This window comes from Typopeltis vanoorti, chromosome 21, assembly GCF_054136105.1.
Source record: "Typopeltis vanoorti isolate ZY-2024b chromosome 21, IOZ_Tvanoo_1.0, whole genome shotgun sequence".
NCBI classification, from domain to species: domain Eukaryota; kingdom Metazoa; phylum Arthropoda; class Arachnida; order Uropygi; family Thelyphonidae; genus Typopeltis; species Typopeltis vanoorti.
In genome coordinates this window covers 107,697,692-107,721,327 of record NC_143569.1, presented here as the reverse complement: position 1 = coordinate 107,721,327, position 23,636 = coordinate 107,697,692, and the positions used below count along the sequence as shown (strand labels likewise).

The window sequence follows — 23,636 nt, the reverse complement described above, 5'->3', positions numbered from 1 at the left end:
TAAACCATCAAAAAATTCCTCCACTTCTACCTTAGTTGATCCTTCCATAGGCACAAATAAGTCTCATTGTCCAATTCCCCATTCTGATATTTGCCCACATCACTGTACTTGAAACTGCCTGCCATTCAAGAAGATTAGCCTTGTACTTTGTGTTGAATACTATGGCTACTCCTTCTTTTCTTCGATTGTCATTACCTGAATATAACATTTTGTATTTATTGCTCTGAAAGATCTCACCAGTTTTTGTCTTTTTTGTTTCAGTCACCCCTATTATGTCGATCTGGTACTTATCTAATTCCTCAGCTAGCTCCATTTCTTTGCCATTGAGTCTTCTTATGTTGATAGTACCGATCTTTAACTCTAGTGATGTTGAGTTGCGGTGTGCTTTCAGATTTGTTCCATTAACTGACTTTTCGCTGTTCACCTGGTTCCTTGGCGAAAACAACGGCGGGCCTTGTTTAACCGGGGGACGCTCCAACCGGCATGAAATTTTGTCATGTACCCTCATTTTGTATATTGGTTTAAGCCAATAAGAATACAATTTCATTGGTTAAATCCCAAATTGCCAGCCCATACTCGTTCGTTCAGTATCCAGGTAGATACCCAACAGGGTGCACCACAAGAAGGTGAGGATTGGAAAATTAGGTCAGAAGCCCTGGTCGGTTCTCTGCATTCCTTTAAAGGCTATGTGGAGGTCTCCTCTTAATTATACAGCTTTGCCCCTTAAGCACCCATTCAATCGAACATTATATCAAGTAATACTTAGTCCTTAATTGAGTTGTAAGTCAGAAGTTAGAATTGAATGACGTACAGGAAGATTGTTTGACATTAAATCTGGTATCAGACAAGGATGTACATTATTCCTTCTGTTAATTATTCGTTATCTATATGGATCACATTATGAAGAAAAGCGGTATTAAACTTGATATTACCTGGAAGTTACGAAAGAAATCTGTAAGCAAGAGTGACGAGTGGTTTCTCTGCATGGAGGGTGGTTGAACTGTGGAATACATTGCCTGATAGAATGGTGAGAGCGAGAATGGTCAATGAGTTTAAGGAGTGGTATGATAGACTGTGTTTCCTAGGAGGGACCTCCCACAATGAGTCTTGATAGACTTTGTGTTTACTATGAAGAACCTCTCGCATTGAGTCTTTTGACTCCATGGAGGCCTGAATAATAATAATAATAATATCAAATTTGGAGATGTTAATCTCAGCTATTTATTTTATGCAGATAATGCTATACTTTTAAATAAATCCAGTACAAATCTGCAACTTTCCTTAAATTTAGTATGAAAATCAGCAATAACAAGACAAATACAATGAAAATAGGCAGAAACATTGAAAATATCAACTGAATCGTGAATAGAGACCTATAGAACAAGTAAAACATTTCAGCAACTTAGGCACAATTTTTAGTGAAGATGATAAATTGAATATGGAAATAGACAACAGAATCAACAAAGCTAGTATGGTAAGAAGTCAACTGATTCCATATGAACAAATTTATATGGAATAAGATAGAAATTAGTCAAAACACTAAATTGGCTGTATACAAGAAAGTGTTCAAATCAATTCTAACTTATTGATCTCAGCACTAATTTAGAAATAAAACATTTGACCAAAGACTAGAGACCAGAGATATGCAAGTCCTGAGAAAGATTAGAGGTGTGAACGGATGGCATCAATGGCAGTATCTTATTAATAACAAGTATAATTCGGAAAGAAACTGACATTGTTAGCATCCAGGAATGTGCTAGCAGAGCTAATCTCAGGTGGTATGGTAACTTAAACAGAATGGGAGAGGAAAGATTAGCAAAACAAATGCTCTCTGCCAGTTTGGCAGGAAAAAGATACAAAGGAAGACCAAGATATAGATTGATACAGTAAAAAAGCACCTTAGAAGAAAGAAAATAAGATCTGATAATGTTATCAGTCTTGACAGATAACAGATTGATTTGGAGGAAAATTGTTGATAGAAAGTTATTACATTAGTAATGATGCAAGTTCTTCATGTAGTCCTATCATAATATCCTGTACATCCATTGCAGGAATTTTATGATGGTGAATACTTCTTCTTTAACTTGTAGCCATAAGTTATGTAATGAAGTGTTATTGATTACTTGTGGCCATTTTAATGGCAATAATTCACAAGACTGTATTATTCAGAAGAATATATGCATTATAGGCTTCCTGATAATATACAAATTTTTAAATCATAGTGGAAAGAAAGAAATGTAACATAAAGGGAAAATAAACAAATATTTTTATTTTTTTCTCCCTGTATGATTATAAATAACATAATTAAGAATGATGGTTTATATAACCACATTCCATGCATAAAAAAAGTATTTAAAAATAAATTAGAATAATTAATGAAAATTTAATCTTTACCTGTGCTTCTCTGGTAAGAAAAGCAGGAACATCAGCAACATCATTCTCTGAAGAAAATGTTTCATTCAAGGCACTGAATTTTATCTGAAAAGTAATATAAATCATGTATTATGTATTATTAGCACAAACATATTATTATTAACTCTTTTTAAAATTTATTTAAAGAGTACTTAGAGACTGGGATATATTGTACCCATTCCATTTGGGATGGGGGGAAGACATGTTATACATGCCTTTCTGCCCCCTTTCAGTGATAACTGGGTGATAATATCCAAAGACAGACATGATGCCATATATATAACTAAAAAATTAAGAAGCATATGAATTGGAAAAAATTAAGATAATCTTCAGAAAACAGAATATCTGGTGGTAAGAAGAATGGTATGACCTGGATATACCATGAAGAGGAAAAATAAAAAATCAGCTGGACATTATAAATATCTTGGGACAATATTGTATAAATCTACATGTGAGAAAGACAGATTATTGCAAAAGTGAATTGAGAGGTGCATTGCATATGATAAATAGGTTCCTATGGAGTTAAGAAGTACAAGAACAAAAGGATATGAAAGTATTTTGATATAATAATACCCTGCCTTACAATGATCCTACCATACAATGCTTTTCAATTATGACCAATGTCCATTTTATGAAATTACATTTGTTCGTATGATGGTTTGAGCAACATAAACACATGAGTCAACTAATGAGCAGTTTTCATACACTGTTTGTTTACGTCATCATTGTAAATTAAATCTCTTTGTTTTGGTCTTTCACTGTGAATTATAAACTGTCCATAACTATTATTTTATTTTTGTTAATAATGGCAAATAAAATTCAAATTAAGAGTGCTGGTGCTTCCAGTAAAATGAAGAAGTTGAGTAGACCTCACATTCCATTCTAAGATTAAAGTTATTACATTTAGGAGGAAATACAGGAAGATGGTTTAATGTTAAATCTGGTGTCAGACAAGGATGTACATTATCCCCTCTGTTATTCATTATCTATATGGATCACATTATGAAGGAAAGTGGTATTAAACCTGGAGAATATCAAAATTAGAGTTGTTAATCTCAGCTCTTTACTTTATGCAGATAATGTTATACTTCTAAATAAATCTGGTACAAGTATGCAAAATAGCCTGACTAGATTGAATAACTGTTGCAATAGATATGGTAAGCAATAACAAGACAAAGACAATGAAAATAGTCAGAAGCATTGAAAATATCAACTGCATTGTGAATGGAGAACTTATAGAACAAGTAAAACATTTCAGCTACTTATGCACAAGTTTTAGTGAAGATGGTAAATTAAATATGGAAATAAATAGAATCAACAAAGCTGATATGGTAGGAAGTCAACTGAATAAATTTATATGGAATAAAAGATAAATTAGTCAAAACACTAAAGTAGCTGTATACAAGACAGTGTTCAAGTCAATTTTAACTTATGGATGTGAGAGTTGGGTTAGAAATAAAACACTTCACCAAAGACTAGAGACCGCAGATATGAGAGTCCTGAGAAAGATTAGGGGCATGAACAGATAGCATCAATGGCAATATCATATTAAAAATGAGGATATTAGGATTGCATGAATGGGCAGGTAAGTGGCACTATCAGTTCAATGTAGCAAAGGGTAAGATTTTGGGATTTGGTATGCAATGATGGGATGCAAAGTATACACTTGGTGGGGAGACTTTAAAGGAAACAGAGGAGATGAGAGATCTGGGAGTGGTAGCAGACAAGGACCAGAAAATTTAGGGCCACATTGCACAAGTTGTGAAGACATCACATGAGATAATAGAAATGATGCAGAGAACCCTGACATGCAGAAATAAAGAGGTTATGATGCCATTAGGCCTCATATGGATTACTGTGTAGACATTTGGTCACCAGGTTTTCATGGTGTGGAGGATTTGTTGGAATGGATCCAGGGAAGATTCACAAAGGTGGTCATTGGTCTATGGAATGTGGAGTAGGATGACAGATTGAGAGAATGAAAATTACAAAGCCTCGTTAATAGGAGTAAGAGGGGGGGGGGATATGACTGAGACATATAAACTAGTCAGGGGGGTTGTTATCAGGTTGACATGCAAGAGATTTTTCATAGAATGGGATGGGGGGAGTAGAACAAGAGGCCATTGCTGGAAACTGTATAAGGACGATGTGAACAGAGAAGTGAGGAGCAGGTTCTTTGCATGAAGAGTGGCCGGTGGGTGCAATGCATTGCCTGAGTGTGTTATGAATGTAGACACAGTGAATCAATTTAAGGAACGGTTGGATGAGCATTATGTGCAATAGTGTGCTTATGTGGAAGTCAGATGTTAATAATAATAAAAATAAATTGAAATGAAATGATTGGATAACAGACTAGTGTGCTGGATTGGTGACTGGCTTTCAGATAGTCATCAAATTTAAAGTTTTATATTGTGCAGTATCCCAAAAGAAAAAGTCAGTGGAGTGCCACAGGTGGTCTGTACTGGTGTCACTTTTGTTCAACTTGTATATTAATGATATTGGGATGGATTCTACTGTTTGCAATAGAATTCTACTGTTGGATTCTACTGTTTGCAGTAGTTTCTTTCTGTAAGGCCACAACACTGGGGAGAGTGATGAGGAATCAAGCAGGTGTTGTGGCCTTACAGAAAGACTTTAATAAATTGTATGAGAGGACAAAGTACAGAAATGTTGAAATTCAGTGGGCAACAATGGGATGCAAAGCATACACTTGGTGGGGAAATTTTAAAGGAAGTTGAGGAGATAAGAGACCTTAGAATGGTGGTGGACAAGGATCTTAAGTTCATAGGTCACATTACACAAGTTGTGAACTCATCGCATCAGATTATGGCAATGATGTGGAGGACATTATTGTGTAGAAATAAAGAGGTTATGATTAAATTTTATAAGGCCTTGATCAGGACTTATATGGATTACTGTCCAGGGTTGTTAAAAGGTTAACGTGGAAGAAATTTTTCATAGAATGGAAGAAGAAGGTAGAACAAGAGGCTCATACAAGAAAAATGGCAGTCAAGACATCGAAGTTGAATCATATTAATATGTGGAATTTAGTGTGATGTAGCATGTGGGTAATGTATTCACGGCTGAGAGTGAATGATTTGTGTATGAGAGTGAGAATGGAAAGAATGTTTTTTGGAAATGCTTCATGAGTGAATCCAAGTCATGTCAGGAGTGGAAGAATGAGATGCCTGATAGTAAGGATAAGGCAGGATGTAGGCACAATTACAACTATATCTCTCTTAACACTGTTAAGAGGAATGTAGTTGAAGCAGTGAATGATAGTGCACGAATTACTAATGAGAGAGAGAGTGAAGGAAAGTAATAATGTGAATGCCATTATGCCTGTGAAAGAGTCTATGCAAAAATTGTGCTTGCATAGACTCTTTCACAGGACAAAATGTGAGCTTGAGAAACTGGAGAAATGACTGCTGTGTGGTACAGCAGGAGGGAGAAAGAGTAAATGTGAAAAACATAGAAGTGTGAGAAATGAGGCAAAAAGAGAAAATATTGCATGGGGATTCAATGATAAGAGATATACTTAATGAGAAAGTGACAAACTCATGTTTCCCAAGTTTGAAGATAGATGTTAATGAAGCAGTAAGTTTGCAGAAGAAAGAAGCAAACATGTTAATTGTTTTAGCACACACAAATGATTTGAAAGGTTAGAAATAACAATGAGAGAGGATATGAAAAAGTTGTGAGAAGAAGCAAAAATGAAGAGTAAGAAGGTAAAGAATGTGAGTCTGCTGCCTCGGTATGACATGAAAGATTGGAAAGGGCCATGACTACCAATGAGAAGATTGTGTAGTAGGCATGGTGTGTAGTTCATAGATGTGTGGAGTGAATTTGATGAATGAAAGGAGCTATATATGCCTGATGGACTACATGTGAATGATTTTCGAGTTAGATCACTGGAGAAAGTGTTGTTCAGTAAGAGTTTGGAAATGCAAAACCAGGGAATCTAGAGATATCAGGAGGGAAGCAATCAAATGTGTTTAGCCACTCCTGGGACAAATGAGTGCGAGCGCTGGAATGACTGTGAAGAAATAGCCACAACTGGGATATTATTATTATTATTATTCAGGCCTCCATGGAGTCAAAAGACTCATCATGGGAGGTCCTTTCTAAGAAACACAAGTCTATCAAGACTCATCGAGGGAGGTCCCTCCTAGGAAACACCAAGTCTATCATACTACGCCTTAAATGCATTGATCGTTCTCACACTCACCACTCCACCAGGCAATGCATTCCTAACCTAATTTTCATGGTTCAACCATCCTCCATGCAAAGAAACCACTCCTCACCCTCTTTCTCACAGTTTCCTTTCGTAACTTCCAGGGATGGCCCCTTGTCATGACGCCTTCCCGCTGTTCAACCAAGTGAAAGAAGTCCCCCGGTGTCAACCCTGTAACCACCTCTCAACAGCTTAAAAGTCTCAATCATATCACCCCTCCTTCTTCTATCCACCAAACTCTGCAGTCCACACTCCCTCAGCCGATCCTCATAACTAACATTGTACAGTCCCGACACCATCTTTGTTTTCTGCCTTTGTACCCTTTCCACAGTTAATTTATCTCCTTCAAATCCTGGGGACCAGATCTGAGAACAATGGTCTAAGTGTAGTTTGATCAGAGTCTTATATAACAGAATGATAACCATTTTATCTCTGCAGGTCAGTGTCCTTCTCATTATTGCAGCAATCCTCTGTGTTACCTTCACTACCTTCGTAATATGTCCCCTAAATTTCAGGTTTCTATCAATCATCAAACCCAGATCTCTTGTCTCTCCTACTTCCTCCAGTTTAACTCCTCCCATAGAGTATGCAGCATCCTATCGATGTGTCCCAAACCTCAAGACCTTACATTTTGCTGCATTAAACTAACACCCCATTCATTTTGCTCATCTATCTAGCTTATTCAAATCCTCTTGCAGGGCTACCACATCTGCACTATTACTAATAACCCTTCCCAGCTTCGCATCATCCTCAAACAACCGAATATCCCCTTGCAATCCACGGACAATGTCATTGATATAAAGATTAAACAATATAGGTTCCAGTATTGAGCTCTGTGGAACCTCACTTGTAACCTTCCGCCTCTTTGATATTGCTCCACCATACACAACTCTCTGATACCTATCGGACAGCCAATCCTGAATCCTGTTGACCAATCTGACATCCAGACCCATGTGCTGCAACTTGAATATCAGCTTATCATGTGGCACCCTTCTGCTAAGTCTAGGAAAATGGCAGTATATGCCTGTCCCTCATCTAATGCTCTTGTAACTTTATCATATTGCTAAAACAAGAGCACTCCTTCACAAATCCATGTTGATTCTCACTGATAACATTACCCTCATCTTGCCAATGCTGTATATGGTTCCTCACTACTTTCTTCAAGATCTTACTATCTACTGATGACACACAAACTGGCCTATAATTAGACACTTCCAGTCTGCTACCGCCCTTATGAAATGGCATTATCTTATCCTCCTTCCATTCCATGGGCACCTTTTCAGAAGTCAGACTTTCATTGAAAAGCCAGGTCAAGGGCACTGTCAGTTCCCCAGCACATTCTCTCAAAACTCGTGGTGAAATACCATCCAGTCTCACAGCTTTACTAACATCCAGATTACTCAGTATGTGGAACACACTCTCCTCCTGCATAGATAGATGGGATAGATGAGCATGAATGCAGGAATGATTGTGAAGAGCTGGGTACAGTTTTCCAGGTTTCAAATCTGAATGGGCAGGTAATGACATTATGTAAGAGTAACTTTGGGTCCAACAGGATGTCAAAATGTATGTATGCAAACGAAATAAAGGAGAGGTGTTTTTGGCATTGGTCAGCTTGAATGGGCCAAAAATCATTGGCATCAGTGAGACCTGGTTGTCAGAGAATGATGTAATTATAGGGATAGAATATAATGGATATTGAATTTTCAAAGAAGATAGAGGGAATAGGACAGGAGGAGGGATATTATTAATGATAGCTGAAGAACTTCAACCAACAAAAATAGAAGTAAATGAAGATTGTAGATCTGAGGGGAATGGTTCAGTTGAGGCCGTCTGGTGTGAGATAGAGGGCAACAAAATATATTGCTGGTTGCTGCCATAGACCTGCAGGTGAAGAAGAAGGTGTAGATAATATGCATCGACAAATTAACACAAGGGGTACAAGCTATGCGATTATCATTGGCGAATTCAACTATGGAGATATAGATTGGAAGGAAGAAAGGGCACAGGGCAAAATGGAAATGGAATGTATACAGTTACTAAGGGATTAATACCTGAAGCATAACAGGATGGTGGGGACTAGGGGGGGGGGGGGGGATTTTGAGTGTTGGATCTGATAACAGCATCAGAAGATGCTATCTATAGTTACAGCAGCAACTCTATCTCCTAGGGAAAGTGACCATGCAGTCTTGTCCTGGGAGGCTCAACATGTGGAAATTTCAGTCAAGAAAGGGTGGAAATACAAAGCTGGTAAATATGACAAATAGAGCAAAGACAAGGCATAAGAAGTTACAAATGAATATCAATAGTGCATGAGAAGTGCTCAGGAATTGTTTGAGCGAGACAGTAGCTGGCTACATACCCAGGGTGAGGAGGATAAACCAAGTAGGGATTAAGTAGATGAGTAGCAATATAAAGGGGATGGAAAAAAAAACATAGTGTAGGGAATATAAAAAAAAAAGTGATCAGATTACTCATGTGCGATATAAACAAGCAAAAGGGTAACTCGAATGGTAAAGAAGGCTAAATCAGATTTTGAGAGAAAATTTTGCTAAGTAGGCCAAAGTAAATCCAAAAGAGTTTTTTTAGCTATGTAACAAGTAAGAGAAAGAATGATTACGGAAAGATGGCTGTAATCAGTGCTGATGATAGGAGAGTGACAGAAGCATAAGAAATAGTTCAGTTACGAAGCGATTACTTTGTGAGTGATTCATTTGCAGTTACTGAGGCAACAAAGACTGGTGTAAGCATTGAGGTAGATGAACAAGAGGTACTCGGTGCAATGAAAAATGTCAATGTGAATACAGCGGCCGGCCTGGACAGTATGTCAACTTGTGTGCTGCAAGATTGTGCAGGTGAACTGGCAATGCCTCTGATGAAGTTGTTTAATCTGTCTGCTCTGGCAAGGTTTCAAGGAAGTGGAAAGAGAATAAGATAGTTCCATTACATAAAAGCGGCTCCAAGACAGAAGTAGCAGATTACAGACCAATTATGTTAACTTATTCTCATGATATTGATTGCAACACAGAATGATAAGAAAATAACTAATACTTTTTAACTTATTTGCTGATATTTCATTGGTATTATATCCAGCATCTTCAGAGCACAAGAACAATTTGTCATAGTACACAAAACAACAACAATTTGGAATAACAGTGGGACTAGTTTAAAAAATTATAATGGACAACACAAGTAACTAAAGTCCTAATTCATCATCATCACGAACCATGGACTCGATGCCCATTGGTGTCTGATGCCTCTTTTACTACCTTCTTCCACCTTTCTTTGTTCAGTACATACTGTTGCAGTTTCTGTAAACCCATTCCACACCATTCCTTTATATCGTCTATCCATTCTCTGTATGGTCTTACCTCTTCTGTTTACACCATCTATAAGACCAAACATGAATGTCTTTATCTTCTGGTCCTCACTCATTCTGCAGATGTGTCCAAATAATTGCAACTTCCATTTTATAATCTTTTGCATTAGAGTCTTCTTTGGTTGTATATCTTCTGATAGAGCTCTTCATTTGTAATTTTCTGTACCCATCCTATTCTTAGAATCTTCCTATAACACGTTCTTTCAAATGTCAAAATTCTTTTTCTTGATTCCTTATTTATCACCCACATTTCAGATCCATACAGTACACTGCTAAAGATGTATGTTTCCAGCACTCTTAGTTTTGTTTGCAGGCTGATCACTTTACTTTCCAGATGTTATCCATGGTCTTCAGATTTGTTCTTCCCTTTGCAATCCTAAAAGTCCTAATTAGGCACCATCTATATTGGAAAAAGAGAAAACAAGTATTAATTAGATCCTAAAAATGACTGGCTCTCAGATTTTTGGTAAATTTATAGAGCCATATTTGTTGAGGTTTGGAATATGTGTCAAAACTGTTACTGATTACAAAAACTATCTCTCTGACTTATCACTTCTGTGTAGTCAGAAGTGATAAGTCAGAGAGATAGAGACTTTTATTTTCTTCCATCTGATCTTGTATGAAGAGGTATCCAAGGCATAGTCTGCTAGACCCCAACTTGCCATAATGATAGTGCCAGATATTTTTTATTTATTATATTTATTCTTTCATATTCAGCTAAATTCATCACCACATGCACTACCTTTGTCTGCATTAGTAATAACAATATTTTAAAGTAATAACAATCTTTTAAAGCACTGATTTCCTTTTTTGAGGTATTGTTTTTGGGAGGCTTGGAATGGATTAAGATGTTGGCCAAATGGAAACAAATGTTATTGGCTACTGCTGGAGGCAAGTTGCATATTCCCGGTTAAACAGAAGACAATATTTTGGCTTTTGGAACTTGCTTGGGAGTAACAGCAAAGTTATGCCCTCAATGCACTAGCAGCTTCATCTGTAATGGTTACTAAGGATTAAATCTCTGCAATCTTATTGTAATTGCGGTCATTTCATAGTAGTATAATGTAGGAGGATTTCAAATTTTTTCTAGTGCTGGTTTTTGACTTTTATGAATTCTTTATCTGCCAGATATATGCTGTAAGAATATTACACAGTTCTGAGTTTAAAATATCACACAGTTCGTCAGATAGAGTATTCACAGTTGCATTTATTGTTGAGAGCTCCATATGAGAAGTGCTAATCTACTCATGTAATAGTGCTAAACTTCATTTGTAAAGCCCAGCTTTACAAATGGAATTTAGCACTATTGAAAAATGTCACTTCTTGGCCAAAAGAAACAGTTAACGAACTCGAGCCTTTTCGTGTTAAAGCACCCTGGAATATATGGAGCACCTAAAATTCACAAACATGGTACACTCCTAAGCCCTATTGTGGATAGTATAAACAGTCCCACATACAAACTTGCTAAACATAGCTAAATTACTAGCCACCCTCACAAATAATTCTCCCTCTTTTGTTAAAAATTCTGTTCACTTAACATGTATTTTAGAAACGTATCTTAAAAAGTTCAGACATAATGATTAGTTTTGATATTACTTCACTATTTATCAATATACCATTAATTAAAACCCTTGATTTGCTAAAGTCAGATCCCCCCCCCCCCCGATATATTTGAAATGTTTATATTTACAGTACTTGCAGGTTATTTTTCATGGAAAGGGAAGATATACAAGCAATGAGATTGAACAGCAATAGGCTCCCCACCCCTTCCTCCTTAAGCCAATCTCTACACAAAGAAACTGGCTATGTATACTCTCAAACCAGTGGGTTTGGCTATGCTATGTTGATGATGTGTTTACTATTTGACCACATGGTCCAGACACATTAGATACATTTTTAATGCATTTAAATAGCCAAGACCCTAAAATTCACTTCAAAATGGAACAGGAAGCTAATTTCATTCAAACACTGTCTGCCATTCCTGAATACACTAATCACAGAGCTTCCAGATAGTTCCTCATCTTTTTCTGTTTATAGAAAACCCACACATACAGGGAGATATTTACACAAACAGTTGCTCAGTGTTTCCCAAACTTTCAGTACTCGCGTACCCCTTTTGAAATTTTAGTCTGACGGGCGTACCCCCCCTTTTCAGGAGAGGAGAATTGTTGGAGAAGTTATAATGATATTTCATTCAAACAGAAATGCTCATTCCTTTTATTACAAATATTTGATTGTGATGCATCAATGTGTTGTTTCTCCCAGTTACCGCAATTATTTTCATTTCCTTCATTAAATGAAGGAAATGAAAATAATTGATATTAATATACTCTTCAGAGTATTTCCTTTTCTTCTGTGTAGTATCTGAGGCACACACCTTTTACTATCTCCCAGTGTGGGTGTACTCATAGCTGCAGAAACATGTGGAGAAGTATTTGGCAACGGGTTATAATCCACATCGCGTTTTTGTTTAACTGTTCCCTAACTGACATGCTTAAAAATCACTGACAATAATAACTGAAACTACGTTAAACATTAAATAAAAAAACTACTTGAAAATAATCAAAATTAAAGACAACGCACTTACTTATACTCAGTCAATAACTGAACTGATCAAACAGTCTGGCTATGGATGTATTTATAATTTTGGAGATGTTCTAGAAACGTCGCGAATGGAAGTCAGTGGAAGGTTCGTTATCACAAAGGTCATTTTTGGTAACATGTGATTGTTCTGGAAAGGAGGATGAGTGACAAAAGTGATGCATGAACTGTGCGTAATGATTGGTAGAAGAGTGTTTTTGGGGAGGGGTTCATAGCCACGCCCTCACTAATCATAATTCGCCAATGTGAGCTAGTTTTCAAGTGTCTCCATTAGCAGTGATTCAAACTTAACATTTATTGTTCCATAACTAACATTTTGCATTTTGTTTACTTTACTTGTTTTTCCACCATTACTGATTATTTATCATTACCCATGAACGGCCCAGCACGTACCCCCGGGGGAATGCGTACCACCAGTTGGGAACCGATGATCTAGCTCAACAGTATGGAAACCTAAAAACAGTAATTCGCACAGCTACAGCCATTTGTTCCAATGACAATGCTCTTACCACTGAACTCACTCACTTGCATCGCACTTTGTTAGCCAATGGCTATAATCCCCATAGTATAGAAAAATTACTAAATGCTTCCCAGAAATCGCCTTCATTGACTATCACACAAGACTACATCAAGGCACATCTGAAAATATATCTAGAGTGCTTAACAAATATTAGCTATGTGCCATATTTAAACCATATGTCAAATTGGCAATTCTCACCCATCACCTAAGGAAAAACTCTCTTGTTTATCACAGCCAGGAGTTTATGAAGTGCCCTGTTCTTGTGACCAGCTTACTATGGACAGACAGGAAGAGCAGCTGACATCCACTTTGGTGAACATAAAAAATACATCCAGCACTATCGTTGCAAGTCGGGTCTAGCAGGTGCTTTGGATACCCCTTCACACAGAATCAAATAGAAGAAAACAAAAGTGCTACACAGAAGTCATTATAAGTCAGACAGATTGTTTTTCAAAAGCAGTTTTAAAACATACTCCAAACCTCAACAAATATGGCTGTATAAATTTACCAAAAATCAGAGACAGTAATTTTGTCTTGTCAGATGTCATCTCCTTCCAGGTGGTTGACTACTACCATGAGCTTCCACCATGTACAGTTTTGTGCTTCTCTTTTGCATTCTTCATAGAACAAAAAGGTCCACACCTTAATATTTCCCATCCAATCTGTTCTTTGTCTTCCTCTTCTTTTTCCTTGTATCATTCCTTCTAGAAGTGTTTTTTGTAGAGATTCATGCCTTGGTATGTGACCAAGGTAGGTGGTTTTCTTTTTCTTAATGATTTTAAACAGATTCCAATCATCTCTAATATTTCTAAATTAGTTTTTGGCAGTCCATGGGACTCTAAGAATTCTTCTGAGGATCCACATCTCAAAGGCTTTTAGTTTATTTTCAAAATATTTTGATATTGTGAAAATAAAGGTTTTTACTCCATATAGCAGTGTTGACCATACTAGCATTCAGACAGCCTAATTCTTGTTTTTGTGTGAATTTCCCCCCGGGTCAGAATGCTTTTCACGCTAATGAAGGTTGATCTAGCAATTTCTATTCTTCTTATATTTCCTTATCACACTTTCCATTCTCTGTAATTAGTTGACCCAAATATATATAACTCTCTGCTTGATCTAAAGTATTTCCTCTGATCTTAATATTTATATCGAGTATTTTCCCTTTTTCTCTTGTTACCAGCATGGTTTTGGTTTTTTTGAAGTTGAAATTAAGTCCATATTTTTCAATTAGCTTCAGCGTCTCTTCTAGTAGGTTTTGAAGATCTTTTTTATTTTCAGCTAGCAGTACTGTATCATCTGCATATCTTAAGTTATTTACATTCAGGCCTCCTGTGCTGACTCCTCTAAATTCTTCTAATTGTTGGAAGATATTTTCAGTATAGAGGTTAAAAAATATAGGAGAAAGAACACAGCCTTGTCTGACACCCTTCTTTACTGGAAATTCCTCCAAGATTTCTCTTAATATTTTCATTGAGGCAGTTTGATTCCAATATAGATTTATCAGTAATCTAATATCTTTACCATCTACTCCTAAATTTCTGATGCATTTGATTAGTTGTTCATGTTGTATATTGTCAAAGGCCTTTGTGTAGTCAATAAAACATAAGTAGACTTCTTTCTGCTTCTCCAGATATCTTTCTATAATAGTTCTAATGTTGAAGAGTCCTTCTCTAGTTTCTTTATTTTCCTGGAAACCAGATTGTGTTTCATTAATTTCCATTTTGATTTTATGTTTATTTCTTTCTAGGATGATATATAACATAACTTTTGCTATCTGACTGATTGTTCTGTATTCTTCACATTTGATTGTCTTCGATTTTTTAGATATTGGTAGGAATGTTGAGTGCTTAAAATCTTTTGGCAGGTGTCCAGTTTCGTATATTTTGTTACATATATCAGTCAGTGATCTTATAGCATTATCATCTAAAGCCTTTAATTCTGCCATAATTTCATCCATTCCTGGAGCTTTTCCTGGTTTCAGTTTCCTAATGGCATTTGTTACTTCCCAGGTAAGAATAGTAGTCCATCCAAATCTTCTTGCATTGGCTTATTTATTCTATCATGATTATAGAGTTCCTTTGAATACTCTACGCATCTATTCCTTATTTTGTCTTTCTCCATTAGGATATTATCAACTGTATCTTCAATGCAATGAGAGAGCCTACCCTATTGCAAGATTTGTTAGTTAATTCTCTAACTTTTATTATTATTATTATTATTATTTCCCAAGACCTCATGGAGCCAAAGACTCATCTGGGAGGTCCTTATATGACACACACATCTCATCATACCGTGTCTTAAACACACTCAAACTCCCTGCGGTCACTACACTCTCAGGCAAAGCATTCCAATCATCCACAACTCTGCACGAAAAAACCTGCCTCTCACTCCCCTACTCACACCCTCTTTATACAGTTTCCAGGGATGACCTCTGGTTCTCCCTTGATCTCCCACTATTCTCTGTAGAACTTCTCCACCATTGATCTTATAACAACCCCTTACCAACTTCTAGGTCTCTATCATATCTCCCCTCTTTCTTCTCTCCACTAGACTCTGCAAATTACATCATCTCAATCTTTCCTCATACTTAACATTTCAGAGGTCAGAAACTACCTTAGTCAGTCGCCTTTGGACCCTTTCCGACATCCTTCTGAAAACCCAGTGACCAAATCTGGGCACAATAGTCCATGTGTGGCCTAATCAAAGCCTTATACAATGGAACAAGAATCTCCCTATTTCTACACATCAGTGTCCTCTGCATCATTCCCAGAAGTCTTTGTGTTGTCTTCACAATTTTGGCGACGTGTCCCCTAAATTGTAGATCCTTATCCACTATCATCCCCAGATCTCTTATTTCCTCTACCTCGAACAATATATTCTCACCAAGCATAAATTCTGCATCCCATCTTTGTTTTCCAAATTTTAAAACCTTACATTTTGCAACATTGAACTCACATCCCTTTGCTTGCCCAATCACTCAATTTATTCAAGTCTTCTTGCAAGGCCACAATATCTTCACTATTCTTTATGGCTCGTCCCAACTTTGCATCATCTACAAACAACTGAATATCTTCATCCAAATCTTCGCCAATATCATTAATATACAAGTTAAATAGTAATGGCCCTAAAACAGACCCCTGAGGCACTCCACTAGTGACTTTCCTTTTCCTGGATATTGCACCCCCCCATACACAACTTGTTGATACCTATCAGATAGCCAGTCTCCAATCCAATGCACTAATCTAATATCCAACCCCATCTGCTCTAGTTTGACTGTCAACTTATCATGAGGTACTCTATCAAAAGCCTTTGCGAAATCCAAGTATATTACTGTGTATCCTTCTTTTTCCCTTTAGCAAATCCATGCTGTCCATCAAAGATTATACTATTGTTGTCAACCCAACTCTGGATCCTAATGATGTTCATGATGTTCTCTGGTTTTGTGCTTTTTGTCCAGAAGTTCAATTTCCTTGCATATGTTGTTGAGTTCTTTTGCAATCCTACATTCTTTCCTGATCTCCTTGTTTAAGTTCTTGTATTCAGGATGATTTTTGTGTTTCTTTCTTTCTTTCTTCCATCATTTTCAGTATCTCGTCATTCATCTATTGACATATATCTATTGCCCAAAATATATAGTACTTTTTGTCTGTAAGTTATGTGTAGTCTCAGGCCAATTTGCCTGTATGTGGGATAAAAAAATTTGAGTTCCCAGAAAAAAAAAAAAAAAAAACCTGCTACCTCCATGTGAGATCAAATAACTCAACTTCAATTGAAAAAGCCCATACAAAGATTCCTCTTGTCATGATAAGAATCAAACTGAGGGTCCTTTTCAATGAAAGGGCACAATACCATTGTTCTTCCAATTGGACACTGAAGGCATTGTTCTTTCTGTTTTGAAATTTTTGGCTTTTTTTTTTCTCTCTCTATTATTCCACACACACACACACACACAAATTGCTATTCGAATTATTCAAATTGCTAACCATCATTTAGCTTTGGTTATATTATCTATGTGTATATTTAATTTACTTTTTTCATCAAATACTGTGCCTGAATAGCTGAAATGTTTTTCTTTTTCTATAGGTTTTCTATGTATATGTTCCATGTCTGGTTTGTAGAGCAGGACTCCTGGTTTTTCCATCCCTCAGGCCACCCATTGTAGGGTTTTTTTTTTTTTTTTTTTTTTTTTTTTTTTTTATTATGTTGGGCCCATATACGAGAGGTTGGTTGGTTAACCTATAGTACTTTAGTACCGTATATGGGTAGTGGGATGGGAAAGGAGAAACTTGACATTCGATTTAAAAGCCTGTATATTGTATTCCTTGTGAAATACATCAGGGGGGGGGAGACTGTTCCACAGTACAGCAGTAGCAAAGGATAAAGGAGGAGGAAAAGAAACTTGTTCTGTGGGTTTTCAAGATGTACTGTGAAAGGATGTTGGGCAGTGGCTGTATGTGTTCCAATGGGTTTAGTACAGAGTGGGGGAATTACTGATGCTATTTAGATGAATATTTTCCATGGAAATATTTATAGAATATACAAATTGCAGAGACTAAACTTCTACATGAAAGTGAGGGGAGTGAGTTGGCAAGAGATGGATCATTTATCAGTTGCTCTCCTCTATATTGAGTCAAGCATCTTGAGGAAGCTTTTAGGAGCCCCACTCCAAATGTGAAAACAGTATTCGATAGCTGGGCTGAATTGTGATTTGTATAAGGTTAGTAGCTGTTTTGAGGTGAAGCGAAGTTTTGAGGTGAAGGTCTTGAGCGAAAGAGAAAGCCTAGTTTTTTTGGAAGCTGAGTATGCAACGGTTGCGATGTGTTTATGCCAGGAGAGGCCTGATATCAAGGTAATTCCAAGAAGAGAAATTTCATCTCATCTGGGAAATTGAATGTTATCAAAAATAATACTGAGGGAAAATGGTTCTTTTTTGTGGGAAATAAGACAGAACTGGGTTTTACTAGCGTTGAAGTTGACGAGGTTATCTGAGCCCCATTGGAGGATGGCTTATAGTACATTAAGTACATTAGTAATACTATGTACTATAAGTTTACAAGTTTGGATGAGATTCCCATTAACTATAAAAATAATAAAACCTTATGCATAAGGAACATAGATAAAAATAATAAAACCTTATGCATAAGGAACATAGATAAGATCTGGGATTATGTTTACAACTATTTTTGGCCTGCAAGCAATCTAGATATCAGGGGTTGCTAGATATGCAGTGCTCATCCTCCGAAAAGCAATATCACCAATATTATATTTTTGCATTTATTCCCGTTAAAGACTCCCCTAATTGTTTCTAGGCTTCACGTGATTCCTAAAAGTAAACACAATATAATAATGATTCATGAAGAAGACACTTTTCACCAAGTAAACATTGCATCACATTTGCATTAATAGCCCAGGTGTGTGTGTTCAAAATATACACATCTTTGACCCCTTTGAAAAGATGCACAGATGGTGCAGCATTTTAAACCATTCAGAAGGGCAAGACAGGGTGAGCTCTGAGACAATAGCACATAGAGGCTGTGATTGGCTATTGTGTCAACCAATCCAACTGAACATTGTCATTTGCCATGAGCTACTGTTTTTGTTTTCTTAGTTTCATCTAATTTGAGTGCGTAAAGTGTGAACTGACATGGTATGCAAGTTTTTGTATATAATATGTACAAGTTTTTAATATATAATTTTTGATAAATTTATAACTTTTTTGCCTATATTTACAATGGGAAACAGTATTGTAGTCAAAGGGGGGTAAGCCTTGTCCTCTAAATTTTACACCTTTGAGTAATTCAAACATATCAACCAAATAAAGCATTCTCCTTTGATCCTCTTTAATCTCCTTAAAGCAAGCACATTCTCTCCCCCCATGCAGATTTGGTTCTACTTAATTGATAAATTAAAGTATTCAAAGTTATCCCACAATTAATGGCATTCGACCAATTAGGATGAGCACTGATGTACTATACACTCTTGAAACTTTCATACATCGATAAAAATGCAATTATACGGTCAAACTAAAGTGAATTTTGTAGCATGGGTTTCATAAGCCACGATGGCACACAATACCACTGCTAGATACATGGCATACATGTGGGGGACCCAACACACAACAACAACCCCACAGTAAAATATACATAACAAGTTGGTCAATATTCACTTTCTTAACAGCATTTATTGTTTAAAAAATGGGAGAAAATGTGCATTAGCCAAGATGATACCCTAATTTTATGGTTCACACACACCAAAGACATGCTGAAATCAGCTAAATGCTAACAGTAAGCAGTGAAAAGGTAGTAACACTGCAATGTTAGTATCCGAAAGTATTCACATTCTCCTATTATGAACATGTGGTAACATAAATGATCCCAAAACACACACACACATCACCTATATGAATACTGCAAACTTTAATCTGAAAGAGGAAAAAAATTATGCTGTCACTTGTTAGTCAAAATACAAGAAATGTGACGTATGAAAATTATCTTGAGCTACCAAAAACCAGTTTGTTGTTCTTGCCTTTCCAAACGACCATTAACGCTTGAACCTCAGCTGATAAGTCAGTTATATCTGTGACTGACAGAGTAAGCGCAGTAATAATGTTCAGAAAATATTATTGGTCTTAACTGATGAATTTATTGTCAGCAATACATTTCATCACAATAACAGATTAATATTAATTGTACAAAATCTCACCATTCTTTCAACTCCTCAACATCCACTGTACTATTGTCATTTAACAAGAATATCGTATGACAAAATTAACTAGTTTCAAGTATATCATCCCGTTACCGAAATAATAATACCAATATAAATTTACACACATATTATACATATATTTTTTTCTTTTTTTAAAAGATTACTCTCATTCATAGCAGCCTCCATTCATGTTTATTTTTCAAGTAGAAGCCCTCTACCGGCTCAACCTAACTATTATTCCAAAAGAGATTTCATTTGTTTTTTATATTAGAAACGAAAAATGTCTGGATAATTTCAAAAATTGGATCTGCTCGTTTTACTATTACATTAAATTATAAATCTGTCCAATGATAAATATTTTCTTTTTTTTTTTTTTTTTTTTTTTTTTGTATTATGCTACTTCGAAATAAGTGACATAATGCAGAGTATAAGGAAGTAGGTCTGTGAATATATCTATAAAATATTTTTATGATCCGGGTTACGTGCGCATTGGATTGCGCATTCATTCCTAGGGAGACTTGATTAACTTGACAGAATCAGTAATTATTCGCAATCTAATTTTATTGAAACCATAGTAAGTACTAAAAGATATAAAACGTATTTATTAAATTGCTATGACAGCATGAAATCATTATTGTTTCTTTCCCTGCCTAAAAAGCTTGTTTATTTATCTGTTTATATATATATATATATATATATATGTATATATAATTACTGTATAAAGCTGTCGTGCCTAAGTTTATGATACAGTAATTTGTTTTCTAATAAACATTAGTTTTGCCAGTGGCTAGGAATTTCTCAAAAAAAGAAAAAAACATCACTAATTCGCTAATAATTACTTTTAAAAAAATGTGTTTAACATTTGTGTTTCGATTATGCAGGTTATTTTTTGAAGTTTTAAAAATATGCGAACAGTCATATATAGATAGCTGTATGCTTTAAACCTAGATTTAAACAAGTAATAACAGTGAAACAAGCATAACTTTTTTTATTATTGTTGTTGGTGCTGCTCACTGCTGCTGCTAAAGAAACACAGTTGTAACTAGAAGCTAACAGACATATATGGCTAATCTGAATTGATCAGGAGATTTAAATTTGATATAATCAAGTTGAAATCTCAGTTTGTAGATAGCAGATTGTAGAAGTATAATGCTATGACAATATCCTATGAAGCAGCATAGTTTGTTAAAAAATAGTATGAAGAAGAACTAGTATAGTAAAAATCAAATAATAATATAAAATATAATTTAGCACATTTTAACACTATAAACATTATGATATGACATTTAAATCAGAAATCATGGTAATATACAATTATAAACATGGAATTATCATCATCTCTAGTAGTTAATAGTTGGCAATTAAAGACATATGCACCTCATTAATGAAATTCCAGGAGATATTTTTAAGTAATTTTAATGTTTAATTATTTTAAAACAAATATAAAAAATTTAAGTAGGTAATAGCTGAATTATGAGTCTTCTAACTCCATGGAGATACCTATATAATAATAATAATAATTATTATTATTATTATAAAACACTTTAAAAAAAAAAAAAGTAAACTGTATATTACAGAGAAAATGACTGTTTAGAATTGTTATTGTTTGACAACTGTGGGGTCATACAGCTCACTTTGGAAATTACTGTATATTCACTCTATTATCATACCTTTACTGAAATTTATATCAAGCAATAATAGTAATATCTATTCTTAACCATTGTATTCATCATTCTTAGGGATAGATTTCTAATCTCTCCTGCCCTTAAAACCTATGCAAAACCTCTTCCATATCAGTTGAGTAAGATCTCACTAGCTGTATGAAATCCTCCTTCTCCCAGTCCTTTTCTCTGCTTTACAAATCCCTATAGTCTGACAGGGAATTTTCATAGTTAAAGTCTGGGTGTTGCCATAGTTAATGAAATTAATGGCAACATAGTTAATGTTGCCATAGTTAATGAGTGTTTCTTTAACCTGTTCCACTCCCCCCCCCCAAAAAAAAAGACTAGATCTATCCAGAAGTCAAATTTTGTTTGAATATAGACAATGTTAGTTAGTCATAATTTAAATTAAACTTTCCAATAATTTTTATTCTTGTTTAATTCTTTATATTGTGAAGTATCTTCACAATTAGGCTACTTGTATATAGAGTCTAATGATTCACTATATACAAGTAGGGCTACTATGCAGACTGACCTTTATGGAGATAATACCAAAAACTCTGAGTTATCATTGAGATTGGTACTGAACTTATCACTCATGACCTGAATTACTCCAGGAAACTCAGTGACAGGCAAAAACCTACCACCGAGACACAACCATTCTACTCACCAATAAGCAACATATTTAAGTTCAGGGTTACCTCTCCAAAAACTTGGGCAATCCCTCAGATTATCCAACAATGAGTGACCCACAAGATCATTTAGCTCATTACTCAGTTGTGGTTATTCTACTGTGGCAAGCTCACCCTATCAGTGAGTAGAGCCACTCATATCCCAGGGAAAGACATCCCCTGAGACAACGTCAGCATACTTCCCACATTGCAGCAAACCACATAGTGGGACTAAACCCAGAAGGGGGATACCAAGTTTGAAGTAATGCAGAAGTCATATATTCCCATATATAAGTCGTGAAAAGGTGTCATACTAAATATTTTTCACTTGGTTATATTTTAAATTAACTGCCAAGAATTTATATTGTTTAATGCTTTATCTAAGCGTAAGCACACACAACTAGGCTACTTACAGAGGCTAATGTCTTCACATTAATTACTTTAGTATCCCATAATGCTTCTCAGTGCGTATAGTACTGTGTATTATGGGAAGGGCCACTACCCAGACCAGTCTCATAAGTGAAAGCCAAAGCAAGAAGAGATAACAAGGTTGAACTAATGCAGAAATTTATATATATATATATATATATATATATATATATATATAATATGTTTTGACATATGAAAAATGGAGTCTTGACAAGTAACAAACTGATTTGGAGGGAAATTGTAGATAGGGAGTTAGTAATGATGTAATTTTTTCATGTAGTACTGTCATATCCTATACACCCCTTGAGGGTACATGGCAGGAATTTGATGATGATGATATATATATATATATATATTATGGTTCCCACCCATGAAAAGTTATTAGTAAACCTATGGGATAGGGATTTTTTTTTCTATTTTTATTGATTTTATATATATATATTTGTAATTTATTTATTTATTTTTGCAGTCCAGAAACCAAACATGGAATTTTTTTTAAAGCCACTTTGGGCCTCCAATAATTGGGGTGATGGTTTCACACTGGGAAGTGAAATTCATATCCCACAAAATATATATATATTTCTCATATAGAAATAGTGAAAAGGTTCATCACTTTATTATTAAAATACTCTTGTGTAGAGGCTTAAGTGCTGTGAGGACATTATGTTGGAGGTTTAATGGATTTTTTACAACACTCAAAAAGAATTAAAATAGAATTTAATACTTCCTATATTTCGTCCTAGTCACTAAGACATCTACGGGGATTACAAAGACAATTAATGCAACATGCACACAAAAACTTACAATACTAAGCCCAACCACGTGGGTGACAATAAAGTCCTATCTAGGTGGAGCGCCCTCTAAGGGCAGTAGTAGGTGGCCTGGAATGTAAGGTGGGACCTCTGGTGATGACTGTTTCCCAAATCTTCAGAAGCTTAATGCAACCGTATTTGTTAAGATTTGGTTGGTTTCTGAGATCTGCTGCTGCTTCTAAGAAAAGTCTCTCTTTCTTGAATTTGCT

The 23,636-nt window shown here is 35.6% G+C and overlaps 1 protein-coding gene across 3 annotated transcripts in view; it reads right to left on the bottom strand.

Annotated features, from left to right (window-relative positions):
* Window positions 1-20,039, bottom strand: part of LOC150095180 (calcineurin-binding protein cabin-1-like) — a 1,028,489-nt gene extending 1,008,450 nt beyond the window's left edge. For all 3 annotated transcript variants that reach the window (XR_016550194.1, XM_090411711.1, XM_090411712.1), the window contains exons 1-2: window positions 19,852-20,039; window positions 2,395-2,478 (exon numbers count right to left, since the gene is read on the bottom strand). Coding sequence is in view for 2 of the 3 variants with exons in the window: in XM_090411711.1 (XP_090267837.1) it covers window positions 2,395-2,478; window positions 19,852-19,854 (87 nt within the window). In the remaining variant the exon portion in view is untranslated. The remainder of the gene's footprint in view (window positions 1-2,394; window positions 2,479-19,851) is intronic.
* Window positions 20,040-23,636: the final 3,597 nt, after the last annotated feature.